General features: G+C 42.0%; 4 protein-coding genes across 4 annotated transcripts; 3 read left to right on the forward strand and 1 right to left on the reverse strand.

Moving 5' to 3' along the window:
- Positions 1-1,533: 1,533 nt before the first annotated feature.
- LOC138365022 (uncharacterized) lies at positions 1,534-2,573 on the reverse strand. The gene is made up of 2 exons (XM_069325119.1): positions 2,545-2,573; positions 1,534-2,326 (listed from the first exon to the last, which is right to left on the reverse strand). Exons 1-2 carry the CDS (start codon positions 2,571-2,573, stop codon positions 1,534-1,536), a joined length of 822 nt encoding a protein of 273 aa, XP_069181220.1.
- A 28-nt stretch (positions 2,574-2,601) lies between these two features.
- LOC123759193 (uncharacterized) lies at positions 2,602-4,171 on the forward strand. Its single transcript, XM_069325120.1, has 2 exons — positions 2,602-3,182; positions 4,114-4,171. The coding sequence occupies exons 1-2, from the start codon at positions 2,602-2,604 to the stop codon at positions 4,169-4,171; spliced, it is 639 nt and encodes a 212-aa protein (XP_069181221.1).
- A 5,980-nt stretch (positions 4,172-10,151) lies between these two features.
- LOC138365023 (uncharacterized) lies at positions 10,152-11,222 on the forward strand. The gene has a single exon (XM_069325121.1). It carries the CDS (start codon positions 10,152-10,154, stop codon positions 11,220-11,222), a length of 1,071 nt encoding a protein of 356 aa, XP_069181222.1.
- Positions 11,223-11,240: 18 nt separating this feature from the next.
- On the forward strand, positions 11,241-11,579 carry LOC138365024 (uncharacterized). Its single transcript, XM_069325122.1, has one exon. The coding sequence runs from the start codon at positions 11,241-11,243 to the stop codon at positions 11,577-11,579; it is 339 nt and encodes a 112-aa protein (XP_069181223.1).
- The last annotated feature ends 5,609 nt before the right edge of the window (positions 11,580-17,188 follow it).

Genomic DNA, 17,188 nt, shown 5'->3' on the forward strand with positions numbered 1-17,188 from the left:
CCTGCTGCACTAGCCACTGTTCCTGCTCCACTAGCCACACTGTTCCTGCTCCACTAGCAACTGTTCCTGCTATACTAGCCACACTGTTCCTATCCCACTAGCCACTGTTCCTGCCCCATTAGCCACTGTTCCTACTCCACTAGCCACTGTTCCTGCTCCACTAGCCACTGTTTCTGCCCCACTAGCCACTGTTCCTGTTCAACTAGCCACTGTTCCTGCCCCACTAGCCACTGTTCCTGTTCAACTAGCCACTGTTCCTGCCCCACTAGCCACTGTTCCTGTTCAACTAGCCACTGTTCCTGCTCCACTAGCCACTGTTCCTGCTCCACTAGCCACTGTTCCTGCCCCACTAGCCACTGTTCCTGTTCAACTAGCCACTGTTCCTGCTCCACTAGCCACTGTTCCTGTTCAACTAGCCACTGTTCCTGTTCAACTTGCCACTGTTCCTGTTCAACTAGCCACTGTTCCTGTTCAACTAGCCACTGTTCCTGTTCAACTAGCCACTGTTCCTGTTCAACTAGCCACACCGAGTGCCATCAGTCCTTTACACAGGCCTAATTAATGTGTATTGGGCCAATTAAGGGATTGAATCTTTACACCAAAATGATGTTAAATACATAGATTCTTGAACAAATTTAGTTATTAAATTAACTGTAAGATGGAACTCACTTACAAAAATATACTTGACACCATTGCTAATCACTTCCCTAGCACTGATGTGTTATGGCTAAGCCACACCAAGAGTTTACTCTCGCAGCACACTAACGTGCGGGCGCGCAAACGCGTCTATTCAATTCAGTCTGTGAACAATACTTAACTATGAACAGTTAGGCTGTTACAGTGTGGTGCACGCACCCCAGACACTAAGGTCACCCGTACCTAAAGGTAAATCACACTCAGCAGTAACATACTGAAAAGTGGCAAATAAAGTAAACCGCATTGATTACATTATGCCATAAATATATGACTAAATTTTATTTTATTAGTCGTAAGTTGTAGTCGTTATTATATGTAAGTTTCGTCCTATCCGCATACTGAGACCTTGAACCACGTACGCAGTCCTTCGCTCCCAGGCGAGTGTGAAGTTCTTCGTGTTAATCCTAACATAAAATACATAAGTGTGGGTTTCTGTGTAATATCAACAATATCTGTATTCCGTACTGTACAGAGAAGGACAACAGTGGGTCAAAGTACCATGGTGTATAGTGAACTCACGTCTCAAATTACCAACTTATATGAAACTTTCCTGCTATAAAATATACAATGAAATTGTCAACAAACAATTACCTAATAAATACACAGAAGGAAAAAACTCATCCCCAGAGAGCATTATTTAACACAGCAGTGCTGAATAGTCAGTAACAACTCCCATATGAATAGCGTTTAACTGAAATGCATAATCTAACTCACAAGCAGCAGGTCTTAATGACTGTTCACAACGGGGTCCATCCTTGACCAAGTAACTATAGAACGTCGTTCTGAGGTTCATGATGAATTTGTTCACACAAAATAGGCAGAGATCAGTAAAGGTTTTTATATGTGATGATGACTATGAAGAGCCACATATACCAATAAATTTCCTAAATTGTTTTTTCGGGCGAGTCCATCCCCATTTTTAGCCCAGGCAACATCCCCATTTTTAGCCCAGGCAACATCCCCATTTTTAACCCAGGCAACATCCCCATTTTTAACCCAGGCAACATCCCCATTTTTAACCCAGGCAACATCCCCATTTTTAGCCCAGGCAACATCCCCATTTTTAACCCAGGCAACATCCCCATTTTTAGCCCAGGCAACATCCCCATTTTTAACCCAGGCAACATCCCCATTTTTAACCCAGGCAACATCCCCATTTTTAACCCAGGCAACATCCCCATTTTTAGCCCAGGCAACATCCCCATTTTTAACCCAGGCAACATCCCCATTTTTAGCCCAGGCAACATCCCCATTTTTAACCCAGGCAACATCCCCATTTTTAGCCCAGGCAACATCCCCATTTTTAGCCCAGGCAACATCCCCATTTTTAACCCAGGCAACATCCCCATTTTTAGCCCAGGCAACATCCCCATTTTTAACCCAGGCAACATCCCCATTTTTAGCCCAGGCAACATCCCCATTTTTAGCCCAGGCAACATCCCCATTTTTAGCCCAGGCAACATCCCCATTTTTAGCCCAGGCAACATCCCCATTTTTAGCCCAGGCAACATTCCCATTTTTAGCCCAGGCAACATCCCCATTTTTAGCCCAGGCAACATCCCCATTTTTAGCCCAGGCAACATCCCCATTTTCAGCCCAGTCAACATCCCCATTTTTAACCCAGGCAACTCTGGATAAACACTTGAAGGAATCAAGAAGTCACTATAAAACAGACATTAATCAAAACCTGAATGTAGACAACTTTAACGCACTACCCAAATTGAACTAAAATTATTACAATTACATATGTTAACTAATCACGAGACAGGCGTTAATATTCCCCTCGAGTTGTGGACTTCTAACACCGAAGAGTTTAATGAAAAACTTGAGTAAGATTGTTCTAACTACCTTAGACCAAGACAGAGACTACTTAGCATTCGTTAGGACCCTGAAAGTGGCCATCCCATGTATGACAAACAGGAACAGTGGGCCACCACCATGTATGACAAACAGGAACAGTGGGCCACCACCATGTATGACAAACTGGAGCAGTGGGCCACCACCATGTATGAGAAACAGGAGCAGTGGGCCACCACCTTGTATGACAAACTGGAGCAGTGGGCCACCGCCATGTATGACAAACTGGAGCAGTGGGCCACCACCATGTATGAGAAACAGGAGCAGTGGGCCACCACCTTGTATGACAAACTGGAGCAGTGGGCCACCGCCATGTATGACAAACTGGAGCAGTGGGCCACCACCATGTATGACAAACTGGAGCAGTGGGCCACCACCATGTATGAGAAACAGGAGCAGTGGGCCACCACCTTGTATGACAAACTGGAGCAGTGGGCCACCGCCATGTATGACAAACTGGAGCCATGGGCCACCACCATGTATGACAAACTGGAGCCATGGGCCACCACCATGTATGAGAAACTGGAGCAGTGGGCCACCACCATGTATGACAAACTGGAGCCATGGGCCACCACCATGTATGACAAACTGGAGCCATGGGCCACCACCATGTATGAGAAACTGGAGCAGTGGGTGTTACGAATCTTACTAGGATTCTGCATTACTCTTGATTCTCATATTACTTTATTGTCTTGTTCTTTAATATAGCATCTAGTTGTATGATATAAGATTTGTATGTTATATATATATATTATAGCATGCAGTAGGGTGCATGAGTTACATTATATTGTGTGAGGCTTTTGGTGTTAATTTCTCATGTAGTTTCTCCGTGTGGGCGGTTGACCATATTTGGATATGGCCAGTGTGGGAACATTGTTGTCAATTGAGTGTTTATAGTTTCACCTTAAATTATGCCCATATTTGGTTTCTGTATTATTATATAGAATGTTGTACCAGTGTTTACTATTCTTTAGTTTAACAATGTTTTGAATATTAGTGCTGCGTTTTATTATTAGATTTTCCACAATGTTTTGTGTGGACGGTTAGTTGATTTTTTGGTAGACGCTTGGCCTGCGGTCCAAGGCGTGGGCAGAAGCGTGGCGGCAGCGGTCATGAGGAGTCATGGTTTAAGTTAAGTCATTGGTCACTGTTATTTTAGCCCATATAAATGTTAATTATCTGGTTAGATCATATTGTATATATCTCTCTAATTAATCCATGTCTTAGTGATAGTGCTCATGTCTCAATAAGGAGGTTATTCTATGATTTGCATGCTGAAGAATATTCCTGGTTATTATTTATACATTTAAGTGTTTTTTATGATTGTCCCCCTTAGCATAAATATATTGTTCTCCATTTTTATGCAGTGATTTATATTTACCCCTAGACAGTTGTTGGCAAGGCCGATGTATTATTTTCTTTATTGCACTGCGGGGAGAAGAACCTTATTTAGTCTCAAGGGTGGTAACAAATGGGGGCCTGTCCGGGAGAATAAGCCTTAATTCCCTGTAATGTTGTACAATTAACAATGCTAATTATTAATTGCAATTGCCTTCCTAGGTACTCTGATTATCTAGTGACACCTAATCAAGCCTGTGAAATTATCTGTTCAATCTGAGCTGCTGTGAAAACTCAACGCTTCACGATTTGAGGTAAGTGTTTAGCTTGTGCCAGGGGCCAAGCATAATTTTCAGTGTTGTTTCAAGTGTAAGTTGTGATTATTGAGCCAACCATGGAGGATCAGGTTGCTGCACTGGTAGATCTGCCAAATTTTGGTAAAATTAAAGACTTAAAGAAGTCTGGTTTGTTATTGCTGGCTGATAAATTGAACCTAGCTATTCCCAGTAAAATGTTGAAAGCTCAAGTGTTAAGAGTGATTGTCACACACTTGGTGGAGGAGGAGAGACTTGAAGAAGAGTGTTTGGGAGAGTTAGAAGAAGAGTCAAGTGACAAGGTGGCAATCTTAAAGTTGGAGTTGGAGACTCAATTAGAATTGGCTAGGCTGGAAGCAGACAAGCAGAGGTTGGAAGTAGACAAGCAGAGGTTGGAAGCAGACAAGCAGAGGTTAGAGTTGCAGAACCAGACAAAACACCTTGAGTTGGAGGCTCAGTTAAGACTAGCAGAGCAACAAACTAAGCAAACCGAGCAGCAGACTAGACAATTAGAAATTCAGCAGAGTATTGCTGAAAATAATAACAGGTTAGAACAGCAGAGAATTGCAGCAGGGCAAGGTAACACTAGTAATAATCCAGAGAGTACAAATAGTTCTAAGTACAGTAAACATGTAGAATTACCTAAGTTTAATGAAGAAGATCCAGAAATATTTTTCTTGCATTTTAAGAAACTAGCAGTCAGCATGAACTGGCCTGTCGATCAATGGGTTAGCATATTACAAGGACAATTTAAGGGTAACGCTCAAGAGGTATTTGCATCTTTGCCGGCTGAGAATTCTTTCGATTTTAAATTTGTTCAGCAGAGTATTTTGAATGCTTACCAGCAGATCCCAGAGGCACATAGAATAAAATTTAGAAGTTTAAAAAGAGCACATGACCAGACTATTTCTGACTTTGTAAGAGTAAAATCAAATCACTTTGACAGATGGATTAAAGCACTTAATATTACAGAGTTTGAGACTTTAAGAGACCTCATAGTAACTGAGGAAGTAGTGGGATGTCTACCAGAGAAATTAGCTTTATTTATGGCTGAAAATAAACAAACCACTGATCTTATCAAATTAGCCAAGCTAGCTGATGAACATGAACTACTTACAAAAGTACCTTTCAGAGCACCAATTAACCATTTTAATGCTAGAACTAATCAATATGCTCATAAAAACCATGTTTTCCAGACTCGACCAGCTACTTCACCTTCTCCCCGTAACCCTTCTCCTGTAAAGCCTAAATCTGAGAAACAGACAGGGTTGTCACCCTCAAGTAATGTAGTGATTAAGCCTGCAGTGGGTTCGGCTGTTCCGACCACTAGCAGGTATTGCACGCATTGCAGGAGAAGAGGTCATGTGGTAAATTCATGTTATGCTTTGCACCCTGAGTTGAGACCAACTGGTCTAATTTTGAGTAGGGGTTTGCAAACCATTAATGCCAATGTTGCTCCAGTCATGCCCAAGTGGATGACTAATTTTGATCCATACCTACATTCGGGAACCCTACTATGTACTAGTGGAACCTGGAAACCAGTCCAGTTGTTAAGGGACACTGGTGCTTCCCAATCTTTAATTTCTCGCCGTGTTCTTACTGATGTTAGCACAGAAGACACTGGAGAGGTAGTGTTATTGCAGGGACTTGGAGGGCATATCCAGCGTGTACCACTAATTAAGGTTAACCTGAATTCTTCTATTACACCAGGTTGGTGCACTGTAGCAGTCAGTGAGCAGTTGCCCATTCCTGGGATTGATATCATTGTAGGTAATGATTTTGACAAGTGTCAATTTAGTGGGACCGATTGTCCTGTTATGTATACTAAACCTAATGCAGTACTGGCTCAATCAGACGCGGATGATGGTGTCATTTATCCAGCCTGTGTTGTGACCAGATCCATGGGTAAGCAGAATGTGGTAAGTCCTGTTACTACCAAGGTGGATGTTCTCGAGGCCAGGACCCCTTCAGACAGGGAGGTGGAGGTGGACCTTGAAGATACATTTTTAGCTCACATGGATGTCGAGAGTGAGGCCGGTGCCAAAGCCCTAATTTATTCTGACCCAGATGGTCTGGAAGATGTGGCCCAGGTACCAATTCCTTGCCCGCTCGCTCCAGTTGTAGAGTTCCAGACCTTGCGTAAGTTACAGAGTACTGATCCCAGTCTTGCTGAGTGTTATGCAGAAGCAGCCGACTCCATTGATACTTTGGAGGAGAGTACGGGTTGTTATTTCAAGGATCAATGTCTGATGAGAAGATGGAGACCATCAGGAACTCCCTCATCAGATGATTGTGAGTCTAAAACCCAGCTCGTTGTGCCAACAGAGTATAGGGAGCAGGTATTGCAAGCTGCTCATGATGACCTGATGGGAGGCCATCAAGGCATTACCAGTATGTATCATAAGATCTGTAAACTTTTTTATTGGCCAAAACTTAAAAAAGATGTTGTCAGATATTGCCACAATTGTGTTGTGTGTCAAACTGTAGGTAAGCCTAATCAGACTGTGCCACGAGCACCATTATACCCTATTGTAGTGCCAGAGGAGCCTTTTACTCATGTGGTACTGGATTGTGTCGGACCTTTACCCCGTACCAAATCCGGAAATATGTATATGTTTACCATACTCTGTATGACCACCAGGTTCCCTGAAGCGTATGCTTTACGTAACATTAGAGCATCTACCATTATAAGGCAGTTGGAACGATTTTTCTCCCTATTTGGTATGCCCCGTATAATTCAAACTGACAATGGGAGTAATTTTTGTTCCACCACTTTTCAACAATTTTGTAAAACTTATAATATAGCGCACAATTTTTCCAGTCCTTACCATCCTCAGAGTCAGGGGGGAATCGAGCGGTTCCACCAAACTCTCAAGAAAATGTTAAAGGCAACTGGGGAAGATTCACCCAGGCATTGGGATGATAATCTGCCATTTGTTTTATTTGCGGCTAGAGATGGATTGCACAGTGCACTAGGCTGTTCACCATTTGAGCTGGTTTTCGGACATCAGGTGAGAGGACCTTGAAAGATGTTATATGAAAAATTGTTAGGAGATGTTACAGCCAGACAGAGTGAGCGTTATCTGACGGATGTCCAGAGCAAGCTGTCAAGAACGAGGGAGTTGGCCTTACGACATCTAAGTGAACAACAACAGGTAATGAAGCAGAAACATGACCAGAGGTTCAAGGCCAAACTCAGAGTTTTTGAGCCAGGAGATTTGGTATTGGTCGTGAAGCCTCGTATGGGTACGTCTATGTCTAATAAATTTGCAGGACCGTACCAAGTATTGAAACGTCTTGGGGAAGTTACTTACAAGGTTTGCCATCCCAAGCAGAAACGACAGACCATGAGTGTGCATGTAAACCGGTTGAAGGCTTATTGTGGGCCTAGTGTTGTGGCTTGTTGTGTTGCTGAGGAGGTAATTCCTGAAGAGTCGAGTGTTGCTGAGGAAGATAGTAATATTTGTTTGTTTAATTCCAGTAGTTCCGGGGAAGAATTGTTAAGTCATTTGCAGGATGAGGAGAGAGCAGAGTTCCAGGACCTTTTGGAGGTGTCTTCTAGCTTGTTTGGGGAGGTCCCCACTCAAACTTCTCTCATTACTCACGATATCACCCTGACAAATGTGACTCCAATTCGGCTGCACCCTTATCGAGTGACACCCGAGAAACGTCGTATCATCCAGGAGGAGGTTGATTATCTTCTTCGACATGGGTTCATTAGACCCAGTCAGAGTTCCTGGAGTTCGCCATGTCTATTAGTACCAAAACCAGAAGATAAGTGGAGATTAGTAGTGGACTATAGAAAACTCAACCAGGTAACTGTAGTTGATGTTTATCCTTTACCATTATTGGAAGAATGTGTTGATACTATAGGTCATGCTAAATTTGTGTCTAAATTAGACTTATCTAAGGGATATCATCAGATACCTCTTACAGATTTTGCAAGGGAAGTGACAGCATTTATCACTCCTGATGGAGCTTACGAGTTTAATGTCATGCCTTTTGGATTAAGGAATACTCCAGCCACTTTTCAGAAATTAATGAATTCTTTGTTGAAGGATGTACCAGACTGTAGGGCATATTTGGATGACATTGTGATTTTCAGTAAGAATTGGGTAGATCATATGTCCAGTTTAAAGAAATTGTTTAATGTGTTACAACATGCTAATTTGACTGTCAATATGAAGAAATGTAGTTGGGCTAAAGGAACTATAGTGTATTTAGGACATGAGGTCGGACAAGGAAGGATAGTCCCATTGCACGACAAGATTCAGGCAATTGTGGAGTACCCAGTCCTAACAAATAAGAAGTCTGTGCAAAGATTTATTGGAATGTGTGCGTATTATAGGAGGTATTGTAAAAACTTTTCCATTGTTGCTGCACCCATAACAAATCTTTTAAAGAAACAGGTAAAATTTAAATGGACGCAGGAGTGTCAGAACTCTTTTCAGAAGTTGAAAGGAATTCTCTCTACTTCACCTGTGCTAGCTAGTCCACAGTATGATAAACCTTTTATTCTTCACATAGACGCTTCAGATTTAGGAGCAGGTGCTGTTTTGTTCCAAGTAGGACCAGATGAGTTAGAACATCCTGTTTATTATTTCTCACGTAAGTTTGACAGGACACAAATTAATTACTCTGTAGTTGAGAAAGAAGCACTTTGTTTAATACTGGCAGTGAAGAAATTTGAGACATATTTGTCAGGTAATCAAGTGGTAGTATATACAGACCATAATCCATTGACATTTATCAACTCTATGAAGTGTAAAAACCAGAGAATACTTAGATGGTCATTGCTTCTGCAAGAATTCAATATTGTAATTCGTCATATTCCTGGGAGGCAAAATGTTATTGCTGATGCCTTATCCAGGGGATTTCCTGTTGCAGTGCCATAAAATGTAGTGTTCTATTCATAAGATGTATGAATTTTTGTATTTTTTTTACTGTGTGAGATTTCATTGCTTTGCACTTGAATTTTAGTTGAAGCATTTTCCTGTTTATTTTCATGTTATATTACATGTTATATTTCATGCAGTCAAAAAAAAATGAAATCAACCTTCAGTTAATTTCATTTTTTTCTTAGGGGACGGGAGGGATGTTACGAATCTTACTAGGATTCTGCATTACTCTTGATTCTCATATTACTTTATTGTCTTGTTCTTTAATATAGCATCTAGTTGTATGATATAAGATTTGTATGTTATATATATATATATTATAGCATGCAGTAGGGTGCATGAGTTACATTATATTGTGTGAGGCTTTTGGTGTTAATTTCTCATGTAGTTTCTCCGTGTGGGCGGTTGACCATATTTGGATATGGCCAGTGTGGGAACATTGTTGTCAATTGAGTGTTTATAGTTTCACCTTAAATTATGCCCATATTTGGTTTCTGTATTATTATATAGAATGTTGTACCAGTGTTTACTATTCTTTAGTTTAACAATGTTTTGAATATTAGTGCTGCGTTTTATTATTAGATTTTCCACAATTTTTGTGTGGACGGTTAGTTGATTTTTTGGTAGACGCTTGGCCTGCGGTCCAAGGCGTGGGCAGAAGCGTGGCGGCAGCGGTCATGAGGAGTCATGGTTTAAGTTAAGTCATTGGTCACTGTTATTTTAGCCCATATAAATGTTAATTATCTGGTTGGGTCATATTGTATATATCTCTCTAATTAATCCATGTCTTAGTGATAGTGCTCATGTCTCAATAAGGAGGTTATTCTATGATTTGCATGCTGAAGAATATTCCTGGTTATTATTTATACATTTAAGTGTTTTTTATGATTGTCCCCCTTAGCATAAATATATTGTTCTCCATTTTTATGCAGTGATTTATATTTACCCCTAGACAGTTGTTGGCAAGGCCGATGTATTATTTTCTTTATTGCACTGCGGGGAGAAGAACCTTATTTAGTCTCAAGGGTGGTAACAGTGGGCCACCACCATGTATGAGAAACTGGAGTCATGGGCCACCACCATGTATGAGAAACTGGAGTCATGGGCCACCACCATGTATGAGAAACTGGAGTCATGGGCCACCACCATGTATGAGAAACTGGAGTCATGGGCCACCACCATGTATGAGAAACAGGAGCAGTGGGCCATCACCATGTATGAGAAACAGGAGCAGTGGGCCACCACCATGCATGAGAAACAGGAGCAGTGGGCCACCACCATGCATGAGAAACAGGAGCAGTGGGCCACCACCATGTATGAGAAACAGGAGCAGTGGGCCACCACCATGTATGAGAAACAGGAGCAGTGGGCCACCACCATGTATGAGAAACAGGAGCAGTGGGCCACCACCATGTATGAGAAACAGGAGCAGTGGGCCACCACCATGTATGAGAAACAGGAGCAGTGGGCCACCACCATGCATGAGAAACAGGAGCAGTGGGCCACCACCATGCATGAGAAACAGGAGCAGTGGGCCACCACCATGCATGAGAAACAGGAGCAGTGGGCCACCACCATGCATGAGAAACAGGAGCAGTGGGCCACCACCATGCATGAGAAACAGGAGCAGTGGGCCACCACCATGCATGAGAAACAGGAGCAGTGGGCGACCACCATGCATGAGAAACAGGAGCAGTGGGCCACCACCATGCATGAGAAACAGGAGCAGTGGGCCACCACCATGCATGAGAAACAGGAGCAGTGGGCCACCACCATGCATGAGAAACAGGAGCAGTGGGCCACCACCATGCATGAGAAACAGGTGCAGTGGGCCACCACCATGCATGAGAAACAGGAGCAGTGGGCCACCACCATGCATGAGAAACAGGAGCAGTGGGCCACCACCATGCATGAGAAACAGGAGCAGTGGGCCACCACCATGCATGAGAAACAGGAGCAGTGGGCCACCACCATGCATGAGAAACAGGAGCAGTGGGCCACCACCATGCATGAGAAACAGGAGCAGTGGGCCACCACCATGCATGAGAAACAGGAGCAGTGGGCCACCACCATGCATGAGAAACAGGAGCAGTGGGCCACCACCATGCATGAAAAATAGGAGCAGTGGGCCACCACCATGCATGAGAAACAGGAGCAGTGGGCCACCACCATGCATGAGAAACAGGAGCAGTGGGCCACCACCATGCATGAGAAACAGGAGCAGTGGGCCACCACCATGCATGAGAAACAGGAGCAGTGGGCCACCACCATGCATGAGAAACAGGAGCAGTGGGCCACCACCATGCATGAGAAACAGGAGCAGTGGGCCACCACCATGCATGAGAAACAGGAGCAGTGGGCCACCATCATGCATGAGAAACAGGAGCAGTGGGCCACCACCATGCATGAGAAACAGGAGCAGTGGGCCACCACCATGCATGAGAAACAGGAGCAGTGGGCCACCACCAATGCATGAGAAACAGGAGCAGTGGGCCACCACCATGCATGAGAAACAGGAGCAGTGGGCCACCACCATGCATGAGAAACAGGAGCAGTGGGCCACCACCATGCATGAGAAACAGGAGCAGTGGGCCACCACCATGTATCACAAACTGGAGCACCCGTGGTGTGGGAACCAACCTGTGAGATTTATATTTATTTAATTTATATGAATTTATATAGAATTTATATTTACGTTAATTTGTATACTTCAATAGCAATTTGTATGATGTTAAGTGGACTGTATTTCTGCAATAATCTCATAAATCGATCCTCTACACATTAGGGGGGGTTTATATTGAATTTATATATATGCAGCCAATCAAACTACAGTATTAACTACATACATTGAAGAGGTTCCTTATCTTATTGTACAGCAGGCCTTAGTCCACCAGATATAACTAGGGTGTAGACACCGAATTATCCTCTTTGAGGTAGCTTCTATCACCCAGTAACTGGTACACAAAGCATGCTTCCTCGTCTTGACCTGTCAAAAGGGTGCTAGCTAAAGCCAGAATCCTAATATATGACAGCTATATCAGAGAAAACACTGTACATGGAACCATAAAGACCTAGGCTTAATTACCTTGTTTGAGTCGATCATTTGTGATCTAACCGGCCCACCCAATATCTACTGACATTAATGGCCATAAATGAAAGATAAACGGGTTTCGGAAAGACACTTCCCTTGAGATTGATGACAGCGTGTTGATGATGGCAGATTACTACTCTGATCTTCCATAACACTTCGTCCAAGAGAATTTATAGGAGCCGTAATTTGCTCCACGACTCTGTGGTCTTAACAACAATAACAATTTCTGACCATTTCCCCCTCACTGACGCTACTGGCCTACATTGTCCAGATGTCAGTAAGTGATAGAAGGGTCACATTTACTCTATTTTAATTCTTATAATTAAATTAATTTATATGAGATGTTTTTATGATGGTAAAGTCCAAAGACTAATGTATTTAAGAATAATTCCCACCATAATAGGTGGTGAATTTATAATAGTATGTGGTAATGATATCCCGTTTTCTATAGACGGAAATTCCACTACAAGTTACATTTTCTATGGGTAAACTTGTTTATACAACACAGCAATATTATCTGCCTGTATGATATTATTAAAAGGTGTCAGATTTTCCGACATAATTCCCCAGGGGGCTGCTCACGGGTCGAAGTCCTATTTAGAACAGACGAACACCGATACTCCTCCTTCAAATTATTAGATTAATTTGATGTTAGTAGTTAGTAATCACACATTTGTGCGTCTGTTTGTACAGGACGGATGTCCCGTACTAGAGTTGCAGGGGTTAGAAGTCTAATGCAATTTCATTTCCCTGTTAACTCTTGAAAGGCTAAAATTCAAGCCTAATTACATATTATTTAACCCAGAAGACTGAATGTGATCAAGTACTACAGTCAAGTATGATTCAGCGACTGCAGTGAGATCAGTGACATTAGCTATAATTTGAAGTTTGTTCAGGAAACTGGTCACTGACATATAAACACTGAGGCCCATGGAATACATCTTGATTAAATAATAAATGTATCAAATCAGTCATCCGATTTATTGGGGTTTAATTTAGTTAATTGATTCAGAAGATTGAATAGCTCATCATTAAAGTAAAGTATGGTTCTGCGACTGCAGTGGGTTCAGTGACATTGGTCGCAGTGACTTGTAGCTGTTTAGGCTACTGTTCACTGATTTGCCACTGAGGCCTCATGAACTCATCTTCAGCTTTAAATGATGATACTAACATCAAATTCTGTTGGTATAGTCAGCTGTAATCTCCTTACTATAATGCTACTGGAGAAATATAATCAGCTGAAAAATTTAGATTTCTACTGGTATTGTTTATCTGCAGGCATAGGTCTCCTCAGGCTTAGTACTGGGCCTGAGAGTAATTTACCTCCTGCAGAGTTTAACAAGGTTATGCCCTGATATTTAGTAGGGCTACCGATGAATTGATGGTAGTAATCTGTCCCCACAAGGAGAGCTATTTAGCATTTGATTTTCTCAAATTTACCTGCAGATGCTTGATAATAGCTTTCCAGGTCAGCATAATCAACTGGTGATTGTTGTGACAAATCTTCACATTTCTTGATCTGTCTTGTTAAGTGGCCTTTAAGACCTGCAAGGGTTCTTCTCATTCTCCCTGCATTATCCATACTGGCTAGTTGGTGAAGCCTTGTGGGACTTGTACTTGGGTCGCTCATAATACTGAACAAGTACTGATGGTAGCCTAGGGTAAAATTTATGCACTCACTAGGCAATAATCCTACCTCTACTAGAGGTTAGCACTTAAAATTAATACACATTATATATATATACAATCATACACACTAATGATTTGAGTGATAAACCAGTGTCATGGAAGTACCTTTAGGTTAGCTCTTCTATATCACCCTAGGATGGTATAGACACTAATTAATCACTCAAAGGTGTAATGATCATAAGTAAATTATTATATACACAACTCAACTTGAGTTGATAAAATTTACACCTAAAATAGGGTCTGCACCATTCATTAATGGTGCTAGGTTGTTTAATATAGTACAACTAGACTATGGTAATAATGGGACTAGGATGAACAATAAATAGTTCAACTAGTCAATGGTAATATCCTACCCTGTTGTGGGTTGGCAATTAGTAAATATTATATTGTGAACACTAGGCAATATATTAAATAATTCTCTATTTTGGAGAAATAATATACACAATTATTGATAATAGCCTCTATGAAACTTCTAATATTATCTAGAAGTATTAAATATTATTAGTGACCTCGCGAAATAAACTCCACAAAATTCGTAGATAATCTCTCGCGAAATTTAACACCACGAAACCCGTGAACAATCTTGCGAAGACACAGCCACTAATTTGGCTGGCTTCAATATTAGCGCTGTCATTTCACGGAATAACACGCCACCAAATTTGTGGGTGACCATATGCAACCGCTGATGAGGCTGAAATGAACTGAGGGGGCTCCTGAGCTCGCACGAGGCAACGCCGCCGTCTTTGACTGCTGGTTTTGTATAAATCACACTGCACTAGTATATTTAATGAATCCACTGGTTAACTGGTTCATCCGGTACTAAGATGACCAAATAATCTGTAATCTGACTCGAAGATGACCAATAATGTGGGTTCATAGGACCAATAATCTGTCATCCGGTTCGAAGGACCAAATAATGTGGGAACCAACCTGTGAGATTTATATTTATTTAATTTATATGAATTTATATAGAATTTATATTTACGTTAATTTGTATACTTCGATAGCAATTTGTATGATGTTAAGTGGACTGTATTTCTGCAATAATCTCACAAATCGATCCTCTATACATTAGCGGGGGTTTATATTGAATTTATATATATGCAGCCAATCAAACTAGAGTATTAACTACATACATTGAAGAGGTTCCTTATCTTATTGTACAGCAGGCCTTAGTCCACCAGATATAACTAGGATGTAGACACCGAATTATCCTCTTTGAGGTAGCTTCCATCACCCAGTAACTGGTACACAAAGCATGCTTCCTCGTCTTGACCTGTCAAAAGGGCGCTAGCTAAAGCCAGAATCCTAATATGTGACAGCTATATCAGAGAAAACACTGTACATGGAACCATAAAGACCTAGGCTTAATTACCTTGTTTGAGTCGATCATTTGTGATCTAACCGGCCCACCCAATATCTACTGACATTAATGGCCATAAATGAAAGATAAACAGGTTTCGGAAAGACACTTCCCTTGAGATTGATGACAGCATGTTGATGATGGCAGATCACTACTCTGATCTTCCATAACACTTCGTCCAAGAGAATTTATAAGAGCCGTAATTTGCTCCACGACTCTGTGGTCTTAACAACAATAACAATGGCTGACCACTCCCCCCTCACTGATGCTACTGGCCTACATTGTCCAGATGTCAGTAAGTGATAGAAGGGTCACATTTACTCTATTTTAATTCTGATAATTAAGTTAATTTATATGAGATGTTTTTATGATGGTAAAGTCCAAAGACTAATGTATTTAAGAATAATTCCCACCATAATAGGTGGTGAATTTATAATAGTATGTGGTAATGATATCCCGTTTTCTATAGACGGAAATTCCACTGCAAGTTACATTTTCTATGGGTTAACTTGTTTATACAACACAGCAATATTATCTGCCTGTATGATATTATTATATGGTGTCGGATTTTCCGACACGTGGGTCTGAAGATATACCGTGGGTAAATTGCAGCAGTTTCTGGCGAGCAGGTGTCCTCACGGTTCCCTATTGACACGGTTACGTGACCGGATTGACACAGCTAGTCAGCAGCGAGATGTTGAGTCCGGTGTGTCGTGAGCGGGTACTCTAGCGCCCTCTGCGCGAGGCTCACTTCCAATACAGACGCCAGCGACGCTATCATCACTGAACTCCTCTGGTGATTCTTCAATTGTTTTGTGGGATAAAGAAAAGTAATGCATTTTTCCATAACTTCTCTGGAGTATACATTACCTAAGCACAAATTTATTATTTATTGCAGTTGTTTTAAGATTAATACGTGTTATGTCGTATTAAAATACATACCTCAGTTTTTGACATGTAATACGTTAAGTTGTTACAAAATAAGTACCTAAATTTATAAATTATTGAAAATATCGTCAATATGTCTTATAAAATATATATTTCGTTTTGATCGTGAAGTGTTTCCAGAGTTTCTGAAACTATGACCCGTCGGCTATTTGTTTGTACCACACATATTCCACTTTCATTTTATAATTTCTGTGCACACTCGATGCTTCATCAAGCGACCAGTACTGGAAAGGGGACTATGGAAATGTTTGTGGTATTATACAGCATTACTGTGAAGTACTGTAATGAACATGTCTCGAAGAACATTACTGGAAAGGGGCTCTGGAAATTTGTGAACAGAACTGTAATGTTCAGGAACTAGTGATCAGTACTGGGAGAGATGTTGTATTATGTGGCGAGCATCTCTTCAGTGTACATGACTGAGGAGGCCGTAAACAATGGCATGTGTGAACCAGTGAGGAAGACAGTAGACCTGTGTGAACCAGTGAGGGAGACAGTAGACCTGTGTGCACCAGTGAGGGAGACAGTAGACCTGTGTGAACCAGTGAGGGAGGTTAGTAGACCTGTGTGAACCAGTGAGGGAGGCAGTAGACCTGTGTGAACCAGTGAGGGAGGCAGTAGACCTGTGTGAACCAGTGAGGGAGGCAGTAGACCTGTGTGAACCAGTGAGGGAGGCAGTAGACCTGTGTGAACCAGTGAGGGAGGCAGTAGACCTGTGTGAACCAGTGAGGGAGGCAGTAGACCTGTGTGAACCAGTGAGGGAGACAGTAGACCTGTGTGAACCAGTGAGGGAGACAGTAGACCTGTGTGAACCAGTAAGGGAGACAGTAGACCTGTGTGAACCAGTGAGGGAGACGGAGGCGGGCAGCCGGTGTGTGTGTGTTGACTAGACATAAATCTTGAGGAGCCAGAGGGAGCCCTCCTCGCCGGCTGGTCCTCAGTTATTGATGACTGTCCCATCATGCCGCGCCGTGTGTACTGAATACTGACGATC

The sequence above is a fragment of the Procambarus clarkii genome, chromosome 15 (genome assembly GCF_040958095.1).
Source record: "Procambarus clarkii isolate CNS0578487 chromosome 15, FALCON_Pclarkii_2.0, whole genome shotgun sequence".
In the NCBI taxonomy this organism is placed as follows: domain Eukaryota; kingdom Metazoa; phylum Arthropoda; class Malacostraca; order Decapoda; family Cambaridae; genus Procambarus; species Procambarus clarkii.

Bases quoted from the DNA above. Each gene is read 5' to 3' on its own strand.
- LOC138365022 (XM_069325119.1), bottom strand. From the start codon at position 2,573: ATGCTAAGTAGTCTCTGTCTTGGTCTAAG. The intron at 2,327-2,544 runs GTAGTTAGAACA...GTGTTTATCCAG, and splicing joins AGTCTCTGTCTTGGTCTAAG to AGTTGCCTGGGTTAAAAATG.
- LOC138365024 (XM_069325122.1), top strand. From the start codon at position 11,241: ATGCATGAGAAACAGGAGCAGTGGGCCACCACCATGCATGAGAAACAG.
- LOC138365023 (XM_069325121.1), top strand. From the start codon at position 10,152: ATGTATGAGAAACTGGAGTCATGGGCCACCACCATGTATGAGAAACTG.
- LOC123759193 (XM_069325120.1), top strand. From the start codon at position 2,602: ATGTATGACAAACAGGAACAGTGGGCCACCACCATGTATGACAAACAG. The intron at 3,183-4,113 runs GTGGGTGTTACG...TTGCCTTCCTAG, and splicing joins ATGTATGAGAAACTGGAGCA to GTACTCTGATTATCTAGTGA.